The 22,397-nt window shown below is 32.6% G+C and overlaps 1 protein-coding gene across 1 annotated transcript; it reads right to left on the bottom strand.

Annotated features, from left to right (window-relative positions):
• Positions 1-11,745: 11,745 nt before the first annotated feature.
• LOC145000762 (putative 12-oxophytodienoate reductase 11) lies at positions 11,746-16,857 on the bottom strand. The gene is made up of 5 exons (XM_078960034.1): positions 16,680-16,857; positions 15,044-15,184; positions 13,247-13,380; positions 12,629-12,805; positions 11,746-12,499 (listed from the first exon to the last, which is right to left on the bottom strand). The coding sequence occupies exons 1-5, from the start codon at positions 16,766-16,768 to the stop codon at positions 11,907-11,909; spliced, it is 1,134 nt and encodes a 377-aa protein (XP_078816160.1). The 5' UTR covers positions 16,769-16,857; the 3' UTR covers positions 11,746-11,906.
• Between the last annotated feature and the right edge of the window lie 5,540 nt (positions 16,858-22,397).

Raw genomic sequence — 22,397 nt, 5'->3', positions numbered from 1 at the left:
TTTTGGGTGTGCAGTATATGTCCCCATTGCATCACCACAAAGGACAAAAATGGGTCCTCAAAGATTGTTGGGAATATATGTTGGTTATGAGTCAGTCTCTATTATAAGATATCTTGAACCTTTAACAGGTGATGTTTTTACAGCACGCCTAGATAATTACCAATTTGATGAGGAAAATTTCCAATCATTAGGGGGAGAAAAGAAAATCATAGAAAATGATGCTTCATGGCATGAGCCTTCTTTATCATATCTTGACCCTTGCACAAAGCAATGTGAAATGGAAGTTCAAAAGATAATGCATTTCCAAGAAATGGCAAATCATTTGCCTGATGCATTTACTGACACGAAAAGGGTGACTAAATCATATATACCAGTTGTCAATGTTCCAGCTGGAATTAAAATTCCACATCGACAATCTGATGATAAAGTCAATCAAGAGTTTAAAACACGCCTAAAACGGGGAAGACCATTTCGTTCTAAGGATAAGAACCCACGAAAAAAGAAGAGGAGTGGAAAATTCACTAGATCATGAGGAAAGTGTTCCTGGAGAAACACGGAATATCAAATTTCCCCCAAGAAAGGAAGATGTTGCACTAAATTATGCTCAAACGAATAGAATATATGAACAAAATGAAAATAATAATATAAGTGTAATATCTTCTTATTCAGTTGCATCTGATATAATGAATGATGATCCGAACCACCATCTGTCATTGAATCTCAAAGAAGTGACTGGGCTAAATGGAAGGAGGCTATGCAAGTTGAATTAAATTCTCTTAGCAAGAGAAAGGTTTTTGGGGCTATTATCCTTACACCTGGATTTGTGAAACCATTAGGGTATAGATGGATCTTCATACGAAAAAGAAATGAGAAAGATGAAATTGTAAGATACAAGGCCAGGATTTTGGCTCAAGCTTTCTCTCAAAGACCTTGAATTGATTATGAGGAGACTTATTCACCGGTAATGGATGCAACCACTTTTAGATATTTAATAAGCTTGGCAGTCTTTAAAAATTTAGAGATGCGTCTTATGGATGTTGTTACAGCTTACTTGTATGGATCACTTGATAGTGATATCTATATGAAAATCCTTGAAGGTTTTAAAATGCCTAAAGCATTACATGCAAAATCCATACAAATGTATTCTATAAAATTGCAAAGATCTTTGTATGGGTTAAAGCAATCTGTGCGCATGTGGTACAATCTTTTAAGCAATTATTTGACAAGTAAAGGTTATAAAAATAACACAATTTGTCCATGCGTATTTATTAAAAAAACAACATTTGGGTATGTGATTATAGCGGTCTACGTTGAGGATCTAAACATCATTGGAACGAATAGAGAAATCCTAGAAGCGATTGAACTTTTAAAGAAAGAATTTGAAATGAAAGATATTGGTAAAACTAAATATTGTCTTGGTTTTGCAGATTAAGCATATGCCTAACGGAATACTTGTACATCAATCAAATTATACAGAAAGAGTCTTGAAATGTTTGAATATGGAGAATGCCAATCCTTTAAGCACCCCAATGGTTAGTAGATTATTAAATATTAACAAAGATCCATTTTGTTCTCGGGAAGAAAATGAAGAAGTTCTTGGTCCAGAAGTGCCATATCTAAATGCAATTGGGGCTCTTATGTATCTTACCAATTGTACTAGACCTTACATTTCTTTTGCTGTAAACTTGCTAGCAAGATTCAGTTCATCCCCAACAAAAACACATTAGAATGGGATTAAGCATATTCTATGATATCTTCGAGGAACTACAGATTTAGGGTTATTTTATCCTAATGATACAAAACAAGGTTTGATTAGTTATGCAGATTTAGACTATTTATCTGATCCTCATAAAGCTAGATCTCAAACTGGATATGTGTTCATGAACGGAGGAACCGCAATTTCCTAGCGCCCTCAAAAGCAAATACTTGTTGCTACATCCTCAAATCATGCTGAAGTAATTGCTCTAAATGAAGCTAATAGAGAATGCACATGGTTAAAATTGATGACACAACTTATTTTGTCTTCATGTGGACTAGATAAAGATAAAGGTCCAACATTTAATTTATGAAGATAACTTAGCATGTGTCATTCAAAAGAAATAAGGATATATCAAGAGCAACAAGACAAAACACATACCTCCAAAGTTTTTTTAGTACATTCAAGAGCTTATAAAAGATCTAAAGGTTGAGATAGAATACGTTCAATCTGGCGACAATGTAGCAGACCTCTTCACGAATGCACTTCCTACTCCAATCTTCAAAAAACATGTACATGGCATTGGAATGCGACATGTGCAAAACACGTAACGTACTAGACGTCTAAATGAGGGGGAGTTAACAATATGCTGAACTATTTTTTCTTTCGTTAAAGTTCTTTCCACTGGGTTTTCTTTAGCAACGTTTTTAATGAGGTAGTACTTCGAGGTTGAACTCAGATTTGAAAAAATTTAATCCAAGGGGGAGTGTTATAAAATCCATAAAATCATTGAGTCAGACATAACATGTTGATGAACATTTTCACCCTTCAAATAGTTTCCATTAACTATTTAGTCACAATTTTGATGATGTAAGAATAGGATAATATGTAGTATAAATACCCATCAAATGTGAAAGAAATAAACACACCATCTTGAATACAATCTTCTAAGTGTTCGAAAATTCTCTCAAATCTCTTTCTTTACTTTAAAATGTTTGAGTTTTACTTTGTTAGTTTTAGTCTTAATTACATCAAATTTACAACTATATATATATATATATATATATATATATATATATATATATATATATATATATATATATATATATATATATATATATATATATATGTATATAAACACCTCATTCAATAATAATAATAACGACAGAGAATTTCCTCTTTATTGCTCTTCTTCTTTAATTTTATTAGAAACCCTCTCTCTCCTTTACTCTCTCTCTCTCTCTCTCTCTCTATATATATATATATATATATATATATATATATATATATATATATATATATATATATATATATATATATATATATATATAGAGAGAGAGAGAGAGAGAGAGAAAGAAAGAAAGAAAGAAAGAAAGAAAGAGGTAGGTTCCTTTGAGATTAAAAATAAAATAGAGATATTGAGATTCAATCTCAGCAACATATTTTACATCTACCACTCTAAACCTTCGGTGTACCGACACTACATCCCTACTATAATAATAAATGATTATATAGCGCCCCATGTTCCTTTCTCCTACACCACCACAACCATCACCGCCACTGCCACTACCACTATTATCACCTCTGACACTAGTTGACCTTACCATTGACACCGCTGACACTAGCTGATCTCACCACTGTCATCTCCATCACTTATACCACCGTCACCTTTGTCACCACCACCTATTCTGCCATCACCTGTCATAATCATTTATGATTACTCAGTTTGTGAATAGATATATATGTATAATCATTTATGATTACTTGATTAGGCATACCCTATTGCTGCCGGTACGCTGGAGCGTTTGAGCGGCAAATTAGAAATATGTGGCTGAGGTTGGATCTCAAGATCCTTTTTTTTTAATCTCAAGTGAACCGTCTCCGATATATATATATATATATATATATATATATATATATATATATATATATATATATATATATATATATATATATATATATATATATATATATATATATATATATATATATATATATATATATATATATATATCGTTAATTTGTTCTTTCAATCTCTTCCATTTTTTGTAAAATTTTCCCGAGGTTGTTAACAAAATTAATCACCCATATCTTTTAGAACTTGCATAATATAATGTTCTCAACAATTATTTTCTTTAAAGATACAAACAACGAAATTTACAGAAAAAGAGGAGGTGACTATTTTGTTCATATCCCAAGAGAGTAACATTTTAACAAGGATAGTTCAATATTTTCGCAAAATTCAAACGTCATCCGAAATGAAAATTGTTACTAATACCCCTGGAGGGAGAGTCAAAAGCACTTGTTATGTTGATTAGGCAAGACCAAATAAGTCTAGACTCATGATTATATGATTGAAAGACTTAATTACATTCCATAATTCATATGCCATATATAGGCAGATTACAAGCTGAATATGAGCGAGTATACAGGAGTACATATAGGAGACATTATAGGATCTATTGACTATACAGAGTAATGAATTGTAAATGTGATATAAAGCTGTGGGCTATTGTGTTTCATGTGGGCTGCTGTCTTGTATGTTGGGCTTCATATCCTTAATACGCCCCCGCAAGATGGAGGCTCCATCGGAGACTCCAATCTTGGATCTGTTTTTTCAGAAACGGTGCTCGTGGAAGTGGTTTGGTCAGCATGTCCGCTAGCTGGTCTTGTGAATGAACATGAAGGACTTTGAGAAGACCTGATGCAATCTGTTCTCGAACAAAGTGGTAATCTAGGGCCACATGCTTCATTCTCGAGTGATAAATAGGATTCGCACAAAGATATGTGGCACCTGTATTGTCACAGATGAGTGTTGGGGCTGTAGTTGTAGGCACACCTAGCTCATGAAGAAGGTTTTTGAGCCAAATTAGTTCTGCTGAAGCATTTGCCAAGGCCTTGTATTCGGCCTTGGTGGAAGAGCGAGAAACAGTCTTTTGTCTTGTTGATCGCCATGACACTATATTCGTACCCAAATACGGCAGGTATACTGTTGTAGATCGGCCTGCACTATAAACTCCACCCCAATCAGAGTCGGAGAAAGCCGAGAGCGTCAGTGAGGAATTACAGTTAAGGACTAAACCATGGTGAATGGTACCTTTAAGGTACCGAAGGAGGCGTTTAAGGGCCTGCCAATGTGTTTGACGAGGAGCGTGCATTAATTGAGACAGTTTGTTTATGGCAAATGAAATGTCAGGACGAGTGAAAGCTAAGTATTGGAGAGACCCAACTATTTTCGATAAGGTGTGGCATCAAAAGTGGGTGATTAATCAATGAGAGACAATGGTTCCGTGGCACTTAGGGGGGTGGTAACATCTTTGGCACCTTCCATATGGAATTGATTTAGAATGTCTTGGATATGCCTATGTTGGGACAAAAACAGACCGGTGGGAGGTGGAATGACTTCAACTCCTAAGAAATGAAGAAGCATACCAAGATCTTTGAGAGAGAATTTTGTGCTCAAGGAGGTGACAAAATGAGTAAGGAATTTGTTGTCATTGCCGGTTAAGACAATATCATCGACATAAACCATGAAGTAGCATATGATGGTTTGATGGGAATAGATGAAAAGATATGCATCAACTTGAGATTTTCGAAAACCAAAGGTGAGGAGAAAGTTGGCAAGTTCAATATACCAAGCTCGTGGAGCTTGCTTGAGACCGTAAATGGATTTTTTTTTTAATTTGCAGATGTGATCCGAGTATTGAGGGTGAATGTATCCAGGTGGTTGAGATATAAATACTTCTTCATGCAATGTGCCATGTAGGAAGGCATTGTTGACATCTAGTTGGCGTAGTGGCCAGTTGTTTGATAAGGCTATGGAGAGGATTGTTTGAATAGTGATGGGTTTGGTGACCGGGCTAAACGTGTCAAAATAATCTTTCCCATATTGTTGAAGAAATCCCTTTGCTACGAGAAGGGATGTGTATTTTGATATAGAGCCATCTGGGTTGCGTTTTATTTGGAAGACCCATTTGCAGCCAATAGGTTTATGAGAGGCTAACGAAACCATCTCCCAGGTTTGGTTTTGTAAAAGTGCATTGAATTCAGAATCCATGGCACTCCTCCATTTGGTATCTTTTAGTGCTTGATTGTCGGTGGAAGGTTCGAGGGTAGGTGGTATAGGATGAAGGGTAGTAGTGTTTACGAGATTGTTGTTGTAATACTTTGGGTTAGGTTTGCGAGGTCGGTGAGGTGGTGGTGGTGATGGAGGAGGAGAAAGGTTAGGGGATTGTACCGGGGTAGGGGATGACTGAGCAGGTGAGGATAAGGGTGGCTGTTGTGGTGTTGTTTGAGGTGAGGCTGGATCAGATTGGTTGTTTTGGGTTGTTGGTGTACTATGTGATGGTGTAGCTGGTGTGGAGGGTATGGATGGAATTTGGATGGGTATTTGTTGTGTAGGAGATGGCGTAGGGCAGCAGTTAGGGAAGGATGAGCTGGTGGTGTTATCATTTGGTGGGTTCAGATAGATGCAAAACTCATTTGGTTTGGGCAGAGGAGTTTCAGGTTCATTCTGGTATGGGAAAATGTGCTCAATAAATTCGACATGGCGGGAGTGGTAAAGTTTGTGAGTAGTGGGTTCATAACATTTGTAGGCTAATTTCGAGATCGAGTAGCCAAGGAAAATACACTTTGTAGATCGGGGATGAAGCTTGGTTAGGGAGTAAGGTCGCAACCACGATAACAGAGACATCCGAATGGTTTTAGCTTCTTGTATATGGGTGGAGTATTGTGTAGTTTGTCATAAGGAGATTTGAAATTAAGAACTTGGGTGGGCATTCGGTTTATAAGATGGACTGTTGTTTGAAAAGCATGAGTCCAAAAGGAGAAAGGCAAGTTGGCATGATGAAGAAGTGAAAGCTCGGTTTCAACTATATGTTTGTGTCGTCTCTCAGCAATCCCATTCTGTTCAGGGGTATGATGTGGTGTAGTGAAGTGAAAAATGCCATTTTGTTTGAGGCATGAGGCAAGTTTGAGAAACTCTCCTCCATTATCAGTGAAGAGGGAGATGAGTCGGGTATTGTAGAATTTTTCAACTAGGCTGCGAAATTGAGGAAACAGGGTGGAGACTTCAGATTTTCGTTTCATTGGATAAAGCCAAATGTATCTTGAATAAAAATCGAAAAAGGTGACATAATAGGAAAAACCATCGTTGGAAGTTTGTGCCGGTCCCCAAACATCAAAATATACGAGTTGCAAAGGTTTGGTAGCAGTAAAAGAAGTTGGCCCAAAGGGTAATTTGTGGCTTTTATTTATAGAGCACGAATCACAATGAAAAGAAACATTTGAATGTTTATTACAAGAAAGTCCTAAACGAGCTAGAAGACACTTGAAAATCTTGACCGATGGGTGACCAAGCTTATGGTGCCAGGAGGTGACCGACTTATTTGAGGAGACTGTGGAGTTGACTCTTGGAAGTTGACGAAGGGAGCAAATGGCTGCATAGTATACATCATTGATGTTCGTGCCCCGTATGAGAATTGTGCCTGTGCGTAAGTCCTTAACAGGAAAGAAAGAGGGAAAAAATTCCACAGAAACTTTGTTAGTTTTGCAAAGTTTAGCCACTGAAATAAGGTTATTATGCAACTAAGGAACAAATAGCACATTATGTAAATTTAACGGACGGGAAGAAGTGGGAAGGGAAAAATGACCAATAAGAGAGATGGATAGTCCTTTACCGTTTCCTAACACGATTTCTTCTGGTCCGCCATACTCTGACAGGGTGTGGAATGAGGCTGGAGTAGATGCCACATGATGAGATGCCCCGCTATCAAACATCCATGGAGCTGTTGTGGTTGGGGAGGAAGCTGCTGTAGAGTTAACTGTGGGATTGGTAGATGTGTTAATACTGATATTGTTTTCTCTAAGATACCAAGCAAGCTTCTTGCATTCTTTAGTATCGTGTCCAGGGATATTGCAAAATTGGCAGTAGCTATTGTTTCTATTACATCTGTTGAGGTTGTTACCTCCGTTGTACTGACCAGACGAACGATTGGGGCCTGGGTTGGATCGAAAATTGTTGCCTGAGTTGTTGTTGTTGAATTTAGGTTGATTGCGGTTGTCATAGAAGGATTTTGATGAATATCGATTGTTGGATTTTTGGGTATTGTTGACTGTTGTGATAACAGAGGACGTATGTGTGTCTTTCAGAGTCCTTTCGTGATCAAGCAATTTTTCAAAGAGATCTGGGTATTTGATAGGTGTTTCACGAATCTTTAGAGCTGAGGCTATGTGTGTGTAACCGTCACCTAGTTGTCCTAATATGTGAACTATTAAGTCTTCCTCATCAACCGGATTTTAAGCTAGAGCAAGGTCATCTGCAATATTCTTCATATCATGTAGAAACTCAGTGATAGATCGGGTACCTCTTGGATTGTTTGCCATTAGAGATTTTAGAGAAATAATGCGAGAGCGGGAGACGCTTGCATAGCTATCTGTGAGACATTTGAATGCTTCTTGTGTCGTTTCAACCGAAGAGACAATTGGTTGGATGGTTTCTGCACAGCTCCCCAATAGGGCTCCAAGAATGATTTGATCCTGTCGATACCAGAGGGTATATTGCGGATTTGTTTTTGTCGTGTTGTCTGTTGTTAGGTTTTTGGCTGGGGCTGCTGTCGAGCCATCAAGGTAACCTTCAAGAGCTAACCCAGTTAGGGTTGCGACGATCTGCTTCCTCCAGACGGGAAAATTGTTGGCTGTGAACTTAATTGGAAAGTGTGTGTGTGTGTGTTTGTGTTGTGACCTCCGTAACACTTGACATGGCGATTGAGATTTGAGTGAGGGGAGTAAAATTGGATCGAAATTGAGACTCTTAGGAGCTAAGCAGCTTTGATACCATATAGAACAATGACTATACAGAGTAATGAATTGTAAACGTCATATAAAGTTGTGGGCTATTGTGTTTCATGTGGGCTGTTGTCTTGTATGTTGGGCTTCATATCCTTAATAATAAGTAGGATCTACTTATTTGAACATATGAGATAATAGTTTTATATTAAAAAAAAAAAAAAAAAAAAAAAAAGCTAAAAGGGTTACCTAAACTATTACAGAAACTATACAAGCAGATCTCAAGAAAGTGTGAAAGATAAATAAGTGAAAGGGTGACAAACACCTTTAATTGAGGTCATAACAAACATATTATTCTCCTTTCCATCAACGTTTGTGTTATCTACACGAAGAGTGTATAGAAAATCCTTCTTTACTACCCGTGACTGCATTTTTTTTTTCTGAATTACAACATCGAAAAGAAAATTTTTCAAAAAGAAAAACAAGTTAAATATCAATCTCAACAGCGTGTAACATATGGTAAAGGATCTACCACTAACCATTATTGTAATAAGAATTGTAGGATGCAACCAGTTTGGGTTCCAAAATCATGAGAACCATCTATTCTGGTTCCTCAATATTAGTGAGGCACCCGTCTATATCCACCCATACATTATGGTTATAGTTTAATATCATAACATAAAGTGCTTATAGGCATAGTTTTTTTTTTTTTTTTTTTTTTTTTTTTTATCTTTATCGTTGACAAATAGTTACTTTTAGACATATGTTATGATATTACTTCTAGTTTCTTTTTATTTTTATCATGATAGTTTACATTTAGACATACATTATACTACTAATAATCTAATATGTGACCATATATTGCTTATAATAACATTTTTATATCTTCATCTTGACGTATTTTTAGATACTCATTATAATATTAAATTGTGACCATGATATAATTATAATCACAGTTTTTTTTATCTTTGTAATGATAACTTGTTACTTTTAAACCCACATTAGACTATTAATTTGGGGTTTTTGTCATAAAATCCCCCAATTTAAAAAAAAAAAAAAAAAAAAAAAAAAAAAAAAAAAAAACGGTTATGCCCAAAGTCGTTTTTTTTTTTTTTTTGCCACAGATGCCTAAAATACCGGAAAATTGGTTCGATTTTGCCATTTACCCTGATTTTACCTTCTATGGCCGGTAGCCCGCCTGGTCTTGTTCTCAACACCCTCTCTGCCTTCACCACCATCTTCGATTTTTCCCTTCACCACCATCTGCTTCTTCGATCGACAGGATCCAAAGAAACAAGAAAAAAAAATGCAGCTCTCTCACTCTCCAAAATCGATTGAAGGTTCTTCTTCCTCTTCTGATTTTGTTCACCAATAATAGGTGGGGCTTGATGCTCGATTAAATGTATATGTATGTTTGCGTTCGGAATTCTTTGAGTTCTGAATTCAATTGAAGAAGGTTTGGTGTGTCTCTAACCCAGATTCATGTTGCTTTGAATGTGTGTGTATGTGTTTTCCAAGAACAAACCCAAATTTTGTTTGAATTCTTCTTGTTTGAGTTCTGAATTGTGTTTCCAAAATTTCGTTTCATGAACAATAACATCTTGTTTCCAAAATCTTGTAAGGTGGATAAATAGTGCATAATGAGGTATAATCGAGCTTATGATTGAAGAACCAGATTTCCAGGTTTGTTGATATGGAAGCGATCATTTGGAAGAAGGAACAGAGGATAGAGAATACGAGCATTTGCATACCGGAATGCTTGATTCGTTAAATACACAAATTCCAACCAAACTGGGCTTGGCATTCTATCGAACAGTTAGAAGGCACCATTATAAACAAGAACAACTTGAAAATCTGATTGATTTGGGGTTGCTATACTTCTCCAATAAACAATATTGTTTTCCCACTTGAGTTCCAAATCGCCGATGGCTCCAATTCTCAGATTGTAAAAAACTCCAAACAAAATTGTGTTTGAATTCTTCTTGTTTGAGTTCTGAATTGTGTTTGAGTTCTGAATTGTCTTAGCTCTGAATCTGAAGTCATTTCCTTGTTTGAGTTGTTCTGAAAATCTTCTTTGAGTTCTGAATTCTTGTTTGAATGTGTGTGTATGTTTGTGTTTCAGTTAAGAAACCATGTGTGTTTAAGTGGAGAAGATGATGGTGGTGTGATGATGGGTTTTGTTATGGAGGGATAATGATGGCGTTGGGTGGTGGTGGATGATTGATGGTAGTGGTGGTGGTGGTGGATGATGGACGATAGTGGTGGTGGTGGTTTGTGTGTGGTTGATGGTGGTGTTGGTGCCAAAGGGCGGTGGAGGTGATAAGTAAATATAAGGGCTTCTATGACAAAGGTGACTGGCCCCAGAAGGTAAAATCAGGGTAAATGGCAAAATCGAACCAATTTTCCGGTATTTGAGGCATCTGTAGCATAAAAAATAAAAATAAAAATAAAAAAAACGACTTTGGGCATAACCGGTTTTTTTGTATAAAATTAGGGGCTTTTATGACAAAAACCCATTAATTTGTGACTATATACTTATAATCATAAATTTATATCTATATCATGATAGTTACTTTTAGACATATTATAGTATTAAGTTGTGACCGGAACATTTATATAATCTTTATTTTTATCATGAAAATTGATTATTTTTAGACACACATAAATTAGAAACAATGATTATAAGACATTTATAATAACCATTTTTTTATCTTTTACGATGAAAAGTGGTTACTTTTAAACACACGTTATAATATTAAATTGTGACCGATGTTACTTATAGTCATGTGGCTAATAAAGTCTATCTTTTGGTCACACAAAAGGGTTTTTCATGACCACACACTATCTTTTTGCGACCATTTACTGATGTTACTAATTCTATCCTACTATTTAATCACATACACTTCTATTTCGTGCTACCTTGTTCAAATAAAAGGATTTTTGTGACAATATATGTAGTTATTGTCTCATTTAATAAAAGTTAAAAGAAATCTAGGTATCAATAAAAAATACATTGATGAATGATGACTAATGTGGAAAAATGTACAACCATGGCATGTAATTGTCATGATTCTTAAAATAAATCGCAACTAATGTGAATACGTTTGCCATTGTCACGCTTTTGAGCTAAAATATGGCTAAAACAATACTCCAATTTCATAAAATAACATTTAGCCATGAAAATAAGCAAAACCATGGCTAAACAGTGACCAATGCTTATTTTTGTGGCAGTGTAATAAATTAGAAAATTAAATAATTTATTATAGATAAACCATTTAACATAGAGATGAAATACATTTGAATAAACTTACATTGTTGCTCCTCTTCAAATGGTACTTAGTTTATATTGATAATATCCCCTTGAATTTATTACATAATCTTTATTCTTTTATGATACTAATGATTTTTGTCCCTTTCCCATCTATTAACCGTAGGTTTCCAAAAATGGATAATCAGTGTACCCAAGAACGGGATCATTTAAAGGAGCTGTCACCCGATTGAACTTATTAAGAGGTGCCTTAAGCTCAAACCGCTTTACCAAATCTGGATTTGCTATAAACAACCGACCATAAGCAACAAGATCTGTCCTTTTTTCTGCCACCGCATTGTTTCCATCTTCCAAATTGTATCCACCCGCAGCGATAAAAGTCCTATTGAATGCTTCTTTCATTGGCGAAAGACTATATATACTTTTGGCATTATCATCCAACATATCCCACCTTGGTTCCACCATATGCAAATAAGCAATGTTGTATGAATTTAGTGCTTTCACCATGTAGTGGCCTAAAGATAACGGATCCGAGTCAAGGCCTTCATAAACAATCGTAAATGGGCAGTGTCGAAACCCAACTCGATCTGCTCCAATCTCTTTCACAACAGCATCAACTACTTCTAAAGCAAATCTACAACGATTTTCTAAAGATCCACCATATTGGTCTGTCCTATCGTTTACATTGTCTTTCAGAAATTGATCAACGAGGTAACCATGAGCTCCATGGATCTCAATTCCATCAAAGCCTATGTTTCATAAAAGAAGCAAATAGTAAGCGATTGTAGCTTCATTGAAGATCACATTCATTTCTATGTTGAACTTGTAATACTCTTGAGAGATAGAGAATATACTAGATAAAATGTAGTAAGTCTTACCCGCTTCAATTGCGTTTCTTGCAGCAACTCTAAAATCATTAACAATAGTAGGAATCTCTTCGGTACGTAGCCTTCGTGGACGTGTAAATTTTTTAATATTTGGCATTAGTTGTTTATCGGTTGATGATATTATTTCGACTTCCTCATTGGGGTTTTCAAGTTCCCCGATTGGAAAACCTATTCAAAAGAAGAAGCATTAAAATGTTAACTAGACACATTGAATTAAAGAAATGTCAATTGTAGAAAATATCAATGAACTTTAGTCTTCTTAATAATATATGTAATATACTTAATTTCTTAACCGTGTAAGCAATATATGTGATAGCAACATATTTATAATTGCTTAAATTTTAACGTAATAGCAATAAAATTACATGTTAGTTATTAAAAATAAAATATTAACATTTCAAACACAATGTCCGCCTTAGTTATGTATGTAAATACATTGGTATTGTGAGTAAATATACAATATATTGCTAATATGAATTAAAAATATAGTTAATTGTTATTATATGTACTGGGACTAGAAACTAAAGTATATAACAATATTGGTAGCAAAAATAAATAGGAAAAAAAATCATATATTTAATATTTTTCAGGCTTTTCAGTAGTGTATACCCGCATTTGAAACCCTCCCCACATGCCAAATTTGACAGAAAAAGATTCCGCCTTTTGCATGAACAGCATTCACAATAGGTTTCCATGCTTCTACTTGTTCCTTCGTCCATATACCCGGCGTTACAAGAGAGTGCCTTAAACAAAAACAAGTGTATTGTCAAAGAAGTTATTTCTACACTCATTAATGATGAATACAAGAGGAATATTTTGTAAAGCATAATTAATGGTTTCATTGGTATTTATTTGATTATTATAACTGCATCATACTTGCATTTATATGTGTATCACATTATTAATACTCTTTTAGTTAATTACTAGTATAATATTGTGCTTCATTAGTATTTTTCTCTCACTTATAATAGTAAAAAACATCTTTTGTATTTTAAAGATGTATTAGGATATTTTTAAAAAATACAATCTACTCTAAAAAATAAAAATATTTTTACTATATGTTATATTTTCATTTATTTTGTTACATTTTACTTTGTGATTATTTTAAATTATTTTTTTTTTCACATATCATGTTATGATTTTTTTTTCATTTTATTAAATTTCATATAGTGTTTAAATGTAATAATTATAATAAATTGCTATCAATTGAATTTATGCAAATTTCCTTTTACTTTTAAAAATTTTAAATAAATGCCAATTTTTTTTCATCTCTTTAAATTATTTGTTTAAATTTAAAATAAAAGAAAAGAATTTCAATTTCAACAATTCAATTATTTTTTTACTTTCGCTATAAATTCAAATCTTCTAAATGTTTAGACGTTTATATTTTTCTTTTTGTGATGAATAATGCACGGGTCTTATAACTAGTACAACAATATACAAATATGAAAATAAAATGTTGTAATAAAAATTAAAAGGGATAATAAGCAATATGGTTAAATACAACAAATATCGCTTACCTTTTTTTTATACCCAAAGTTGTAAATATCATGAGGCCTAGGCTTGGCGATATGGTCAAATTTAATTCATGGCAAGTCATTAAGTTTTTCAAAGCATGATTATTTTATATACATTAAAAAAGATAAATTATATAATTATTGAATTTTATCAAATATATCAAATTTTTTTAGAAATGTTATATTAATATTTACTTTTAAAAAGTTAACAAAAACTCAATGATTTCAGTCTCGATCAGAAAAACAATACAAAAAAAAAAAAAAAAAAAAAAAGAAAAGAAAAGAAAACACGCACCTTGAAAAAAAAAACTCGCACCATAATGCGATAAAGCGTACATTTACACATTATTTAGACATCACGCTTAACAAACCCGTTATTGATATATTCATAACAGCTACACTATGTCTCACGTCATGACATCATGATGTGCTATTTAAAACCATGATTATACGATTTTATATACATTTTTTATAACAATATTTGTTATTCTTTTAATCCATTGTTAGAATATTGTGCTTAAGTAAACAATGTTTTGTATTTTTAATGATGTGAATCACATGCCTCGAGAGAATAATGAACATGAGAAAATTTTATAAAGCAAAATTAAGTGTTTAATAAGTAATATTAAAACAAAAATATAGATAATTAATTTATTTGATTATTATATCCTGTTATTTCTATTTATTCTTATTGCAATATTTTTTATTCTTTCGGTTCATTGCTATAACAATATGCTTCCAAATGTTTTCTCAATTATAACAATAAAAATGATTTGTATTTGAAAGACTATGTTATAATTAAACGGGTTTTCTAAAATTCAATACAATATTACACATATATGATATAGGATGTTGTCATAAAAACCATCGTTCATGTTAATTTACATACCCTTGGGCGGTATCGGAAACTCCGGTTGCTTCTGAAATAAGAAGTCCTCCTTTGATTGCTCTTTGTGAATAATATAAGATAGCGTGCGATTGAGGGAGATTCCCATTTGACCTAAACCGTGTTAGAGGCGCCATGACAACTCTATATAACATAAATAAGAAATCATTATCAAATAATTATACTTCAGCTAATAAAAGAACCTAAATTAAATAAATAAGCTCATGTTTGTTCGCATAATAATGACCTCATAATGCACTTTTTGATATGCTTCAACAAAGAATAAAAGTGATTAAAGGTGAGGTCAATATGAAAAAAATTACAATTTAATTCTCACTAAAAGAAATATGTGACCATAACTTATTATCGATCCCGTAAATATGCAAAATATATGATCTCATCCTCATTATAAAATAACCCTAAACTTTTTGTAATTGGATCCATTTGAGTCATGCCTCTGGTAACCTAGGCAGTTAAAAAAAACAATGTACTTCTTAGTACAATACTTCCTCCAACTTAGAAATACTCATTATTTTGGCCGTTTAGTTTGAAATTATTCAATCATAATTCTTTAAAAAAAAAAATTTGACTCGAAATACTCAATATTCAAAATTAAAATATGGTGTTTTCAAATATTATGAAAAAATATATATGTATTGCTGCAACTTGAAATTGCTACATTCACTTGTGAAGCTTGAATTTGTTTTTATTTTTTATTATTACAATTATATTAAAATAAGGTTTTCCTATGTGTTTTATGAAAACAACATCCATAGAACAGTTCTAAGGTTCGAAGAGTTGGTTGTCATTATGGTATTTTAATCTTGAAGATCAATTAGCAAAATCCGTGCTCCCTTTAAAAAAAAAGACATTATTACCATGCTTTTTCCTGATACGATGTACTTTTTTAAGTAAAAAATTATAACTTTAATACTAAACTAAATACAAAAAGACATACTAAAAAAGACATACTAGTTCAACAAAACTCTATTAAATAAAAATATAATTAATATTTAATTATATGATTATAAGTTGGGCTAACCCATTTTGTTAAGAAGGTGTCCAACTAATATATATATATATATATATATATATATATATATATATATATATATATATATATATATATATATAATCACAAATGAATATATTTTGTTCTCGCGTTTTCACCTTTTTGGTGTTCTTATTTGATCCTATTCCTCTATATATATATATATATATATATATATATATATATATATATATATATATATATATATATATATATATATATATATATATATATATATATATAATCACAAATGAATATATTTTGTTCTCGCGTTCTCACCTTTTTGGTGTTCTTATTTGATCCTACTCCTATATATATATATATATATATATATATATATATATATATATATATATATATATATATATATATATATATATATATATATATCATTTACATCTAATTATTTAATATCACCTCAATTAATCAAGTGTCTTATTTTACCGAGTATATTAATCACAAAACAAAAAATAATAATAATAAATAAATAAATAAATAATAATAATAATAATAATAATAATAATAATAATAAATAGTAGACGCACCCCAAAAAAAATTAAATGAGTTAGGAAAAAAAGCATCTACAACCTGTGTGAAAGCTCAAAGTTACCCATCTTGTAGGAGGTGAAAAGAGGCATTTTCCCTTCTTCGGCTTGTTTTTTTCCATTGGTGGCCATTTTCAGGCTTGCAATATAATTGAGTGGAAAATTTATTTAAAATATGATTATAGCCAAAGCCAAATGTAGAGAGTCCAGTGCTTAATTCCCTTGATATATATAGCGTTTTACCAATCAAACTAATGCTTTATAGAATATAATATATATCTATATAGGATATAGATCCGGTAAGAAATTTTATTTGGTAGGAAGGTAAGAAGTTTTTTTTCTATATATTTTTTTGACGAATAAAATAAATGAATCACTAGATGATTCATTTGTAAGATGATTCACAAGAAAAAATTCCGAAAAAAAACATATTTATGATTCATTTTTAAGTAAATTAAGAAAAAATTCACTTTTATGATAATTTTAGTGAATAACAACAAAATCATTGTATAAATGAATCATCGAGATGTTTTTTTGAGATTTTTTTCTTGTGAATCATCTTACAAATGAATCATCTAATGATTCATTTTGTTTGTTCGCAAAAAAAATATGTAGAAAAAAAATTTCTTACCTTCCTACCAAAAATTTCCTTCTTATTTGATCTTGATTCTATATATATATATATATATATATATATAAAGTTAGGTTCAAATATTTCTAGCAACTATTGTGTGTATGAATGCACCAATAGAAATTTATAAATAATTAAATAAATAAAAATTGTTATAAGGGTAATTATGTAACTTTAGCATAATAATTAAAATAAAATTCTTTAATTCATGGAAATTACCATAAAAATCTCTTTGACCAATTATTGAACCCTAGCCTTTCATATGATACGTATTCTATTTCTACCTCCTTCCATTTTCTTTTCTTATTGACGAATGAAAAAGAAGCCGTGGATCAGAAGCTGCAAATCTATTTCCCTATTCTGTTGACAAGATGAAGATGTTATTCTTGCGACTCCATCTTCAATCAAAGCTAGCTTCTATCTCTAATAGTTGGTCAAAGAGATTTCTACAATTTAATTTACCAGACTTGCAATTCCATTCCATAGAAAACAAGTTTTTTTCTTCGTTCTTCCAACTAGCCAATTTCTACAATTTCAACTTTTAGTTTTAGATTTTTTTAATGGTGTTGAAATATATTGTTGTTCATATGAATTTGATGTTGATGGTTCTGAATTGACTTTTTTTTTTCATTCATGATTCATAGAAAATGTGGTGATTTAGGGAGCGCCCTTAAAGTGTTTGATGAAATGCCAAAAAGAAATATGACAGTCTCAGATTGTATTCATGGTTAGCGATAGAATGTTTATTGTTGTGCATCTCATCTCCTAAGGTAAACAAAATCAAAACAGTGAATTATGTTATTCTATCATACTTTAAATTTAGAATTACTCTCATTTTCTTTCAATATTGAAAGAGAGGGAATCATTTTTCAATTATGAAATATACCAAGTGCTAGAAATCACAGAAGAATATTCTGTAGAATAACTATTGGGTGCTTATTCTTATCTTCAATTTTTTCATTATGTAAGAATAATTATTTCATTCTTTAAGAATATTCTGTGGAGAGTATTATCATCTTGGAAATCACATATGAATGCTTCTGCAAGAATTGTATTTCCAGTATAATCACATAAGAATGGTTATGCAAGGGTTGTATTGCAATTGGCTGATGTTTTAACATGATTTTTCTTTCTTATGTTTTTCAGATGTTTCAAGTTTTACAAAGGGATCACTTACCATCCTCGAGTTTATCTCATTTTTGCAACTCCTTCTATAAAACCATTCTCATGCAATACAATTTTGACAGAATGCCAATCTCACAAAATGTCAATCGCATAGAATGCTAGATATTTTGAAGTAGCTTGGAGGTCAAACATACACAAGACATCTAGGAATGAAACAAGAAAGTGAATGAGGATTCTTTCAAGAATGCCGATATTTTTTGCAAGAGATTTTAAGAATGAATGTAATTTATGTTCATAGTTGTATTCTTTAAGAATGAATGTAATTATTTATTCTAAACTATTAAACTTCGTCTTATATAACATTTGTATTTGTTAAAAATTATTGATCTTGATAATATGTGTTTATAATATTATGTTCATAATTGTATACCATTCTGACAGAATTACAGAATATCATTCTAACAAAATAACATTCTGATAGAATAAAATCGGTATATGTTTACAAATTACGTTTGAAATTGAATTAATTTAAAAAAAAATTCAGATTTTTTAAATCAAAATCATTAATTATCCCATAAATCTCGATTTTTCCTTTTTTAAATTTGTCTTAATTGACTAAAATACCTTTATGCTAAAATTTGTGTGATTATATGGTACATGCTACCCTATTGTAATATCATAGACTCTCAGATCATGACCTTTGATTCTATTCCATCCGGTGGTCCAGATCTGTACATTCTGGCATGCAATATTTAGTAAAACAAAATAACCTAACCCTATATATATATATATATATATATATATATATATATATATATATATATATATATATATATATATATATATTACTTTATTTGTTTTATAATATTTTAATTAATCTTTCTTATTGTATTATTTTCTATTAAATAATATATTATATTTATATATTAATAAATATTATTTTATTATATTATGAATTATTTTAATTAATTCTTTTTTAATTTCTTCTTTATTGTATTAATTCATTTTATTAAATTATTATATATTAATAATTATTATTTTTAACATATAATATTTATCTGTGAGTACATATTACTTTATTGGATTATTAATTTCTTTTAATTATTTTAATTTTTTTATTGTGTTAGTTCTTTTTTTTGGATTACTACTTCTAATTTATTATTTATATATATAATAAATATTATTTGTTGGATTAATAATTTATAATGTATAATATTAATTCTTTTTAATATTATTGGTTCTACTACAAAGTTCTCAGAATACGCAAAAGTGTCGCCTCCCATTGTCGAAAATCAGCAAGATAGCCGCCAATCACCTTAATCGATGGTTCGACGGAAAGCCCAACAACTTTTTACACCCAATGCTGCTAGTAGCCGCCTATAACAACCTCTTCATAATCCGTCAGAATCCTCTATATCTACATGTCACTAAGTCGGTAATATTCTGCTACAATTATAACGTCCCAAATATACGACCCAAAAATTTCATTTTTGATTTAATAAAACATGAATCCAAACATTATCATACAATCCACAAAAGATCAAAGTATGTCAAAAACATCAAAACATATCAGAGTAATTCTTGAATGTAGAAAAATGTGGTGTGTGCTCTACAATCATCCCAAGTTCTTTCATTTTGATCATGAAGTACCTGAAACATAAAATGAAAATCATAAGCTTAAAGCTTAGTGAGTTCCCTAAAATACCTCATACCATACATAATAAACACATATTGGGCCCCGCCCTTCATTGGGGCCCATCTGACATCGAGTCCGACTCAGCTCCGGGCCCCGCTCGACATTGAGGCCCGTTCGGATTACAAATATGTCATTCATTAGGCCCCACCTAACATCGGGCCCTACCCGGTACACATAACAAACATATAAACATATGATCATGCTAACACATGCCATAACCACAACCAATATCATACAATACAGTCATCGGGCCTCGCCTGGCATCGAGCTTCGCTCAATATACATATCAACACATAACACATGCAATAGTCACGCAGATATCTAGCATCTTATAAAGAATAATCATAGGTCGGCATTGGTTTCTTCAACCTGCTAAGTATAGTGAGGAAACCCACTTCATACTGTTGAATCTCACAGATAAATCTCTGACCGCTGGCCCGCTAAAATCCTCGCGCTATTGATCACAAAATAACAATCAATTAATAATTGGATCCCAACCCACACTAAGTGTCCAAACTAGGGTAAAAGAACTTTTTACCCTTTCCCTAACTTCACCCAAGGGTAAAGCCCAATCCAATTGTCCAAAGGCCCAATTTCCATAAAAATCACTCAAAGCCCAATATGGCCTAATTTTCCAAATTGGGCCTAAACCCTCCTCTTTCATGGGCCTTCAACCAAAAGAGTCCAAATATATTAATAACCTATAGGTAGAATTTTGATGGACCAAAAAGGCGCAATACATCTAAAGTCAACCTTGACCCAACACAAAAGAGGCCACGAATCCGAAGCCTGCTTCTGAGTACGCAGGGCGTACTCAGCTTGTACGCTCATCCTATACACTTAAGGGCTTGTACGCGCGGCGTACTTTCTTGTACGCCCTGCGTACTCCACCATCTTGGCCAACCTTCACCTTTTAGCTCTTAATCGATTACGACCGCAACCCAAACTCAGATCTGGCTTCCTTGAGGTGGTTTATCACGTAAAGTTTCCAACTTTACGTGCATGCATGGCTTAATGAGGCTTTTAGAGCTGAAAAGAGCTTAACAAATGACTTAACACATGCATGAGACCATAAATTCCCTAAAGCTTGCATTTTTGTGGACAAAGGTACCAAAAGGGTCCTAGATCTACTAATAATTAGTTTTGGAGTGAAGTAAGAAACTCAACAATCAAACCATGGACTAAAAGAGCACAAAAATGGCACCAAACTAGATCTAACATGATGGATTAGCAATATGGAAGCTTTTTACCTCACAAGGAAAGCAAAAGAAGAGCAAACCTAAGATCTTCAAGCTCCAAGCGCAACTCCAAATGGTTCACTACTTATTCTCCTTCACAAAGCACCAAAAATCACACTTTAAGGCTTAAACTCTCAAGATCTCACTTAGGGCTCAATTTTCTGGACAATAAGGGATTGAGGCTATCACAAGGTTTAAATATGGTGCAGCACCCTAAAATTTGGTTTCACTTAAATGCACGTGCGCCCCGTGTATGTGTCCGAAGGCGCGATCATGCATCGGGCTAGTACACTAAGCATACCACCCTGTACGCCCCGCGTACTAGCCTTAAGGACCATTTTGCAAACTTTTTCGATTAGGGCTAAAATATGAAACTTACAATTTTCCGGTTGTTAAAACAACCAGCACCATTCGAACCACCAGGAGCTCCGATCCAAACACTCCTAGTCAGTTCATCCATTTGTTGCCTTCTACCACCTTGCAACATCGTATCATCTTGCTGTAAATCATCGATTATCGCCTACAGTCGGACATTCTCGACAAAAATACACCAATCGAGTACCCATACAACGCACAACAAACACCCCATAAAACAAACAATCTCAAGCTGACCCTTAGTTATCGACACCACCATCGATGACGACAATGTTAGATCGATGGTTTTCAAACCACCATAGCCACTAGTGGTGGTGGCAGGGTTGTAAAAACTCATTATTCGATACCCGTTCGACTGACTGTTGAGTAGTAAGTACTCGGGAGTACTCGGATTTGGTAATTCATATAGAAATATTTTTAGGGCATTTATATATTTCAAATTCTTAAGTTAAAATCATATGTTTTTTGAAATATATAGCATAATTATATATATGTGAATACACAAAACTAAAATACATATAATGATCTCATTTCGTGAATATATATATATATATATATATATATATATATATATATATATATATATATATATATATATATATATAGAGAGAGAGAGAGAGAGAGAGTCAAGATCAAATAAGAAGGAAATTTTTGGTAGGAAGGTAAGAAGTTTTTTTTCTACATATTTTTTTGACG

The sequence above is a fragment of the Lactuca saligna genome, chromosome 6 (genome assembly GCF_052625555.1).
Source record: "Lactuca saligna cultivar CGN05327 chromosome 6, ASM5262555v1, whole genome shotgun sequence".
In the NCBI taxonomy this organism is placed as follows: Eukaryota; Viridiplantae; Streptophyta; class Magnoliopsida; order Asterales; family Asteraceae; genus Lactuca; species Lactuca saligna.
This window is presented reverse-complemented; position numbering and strand designations above follow the sequence as displayed.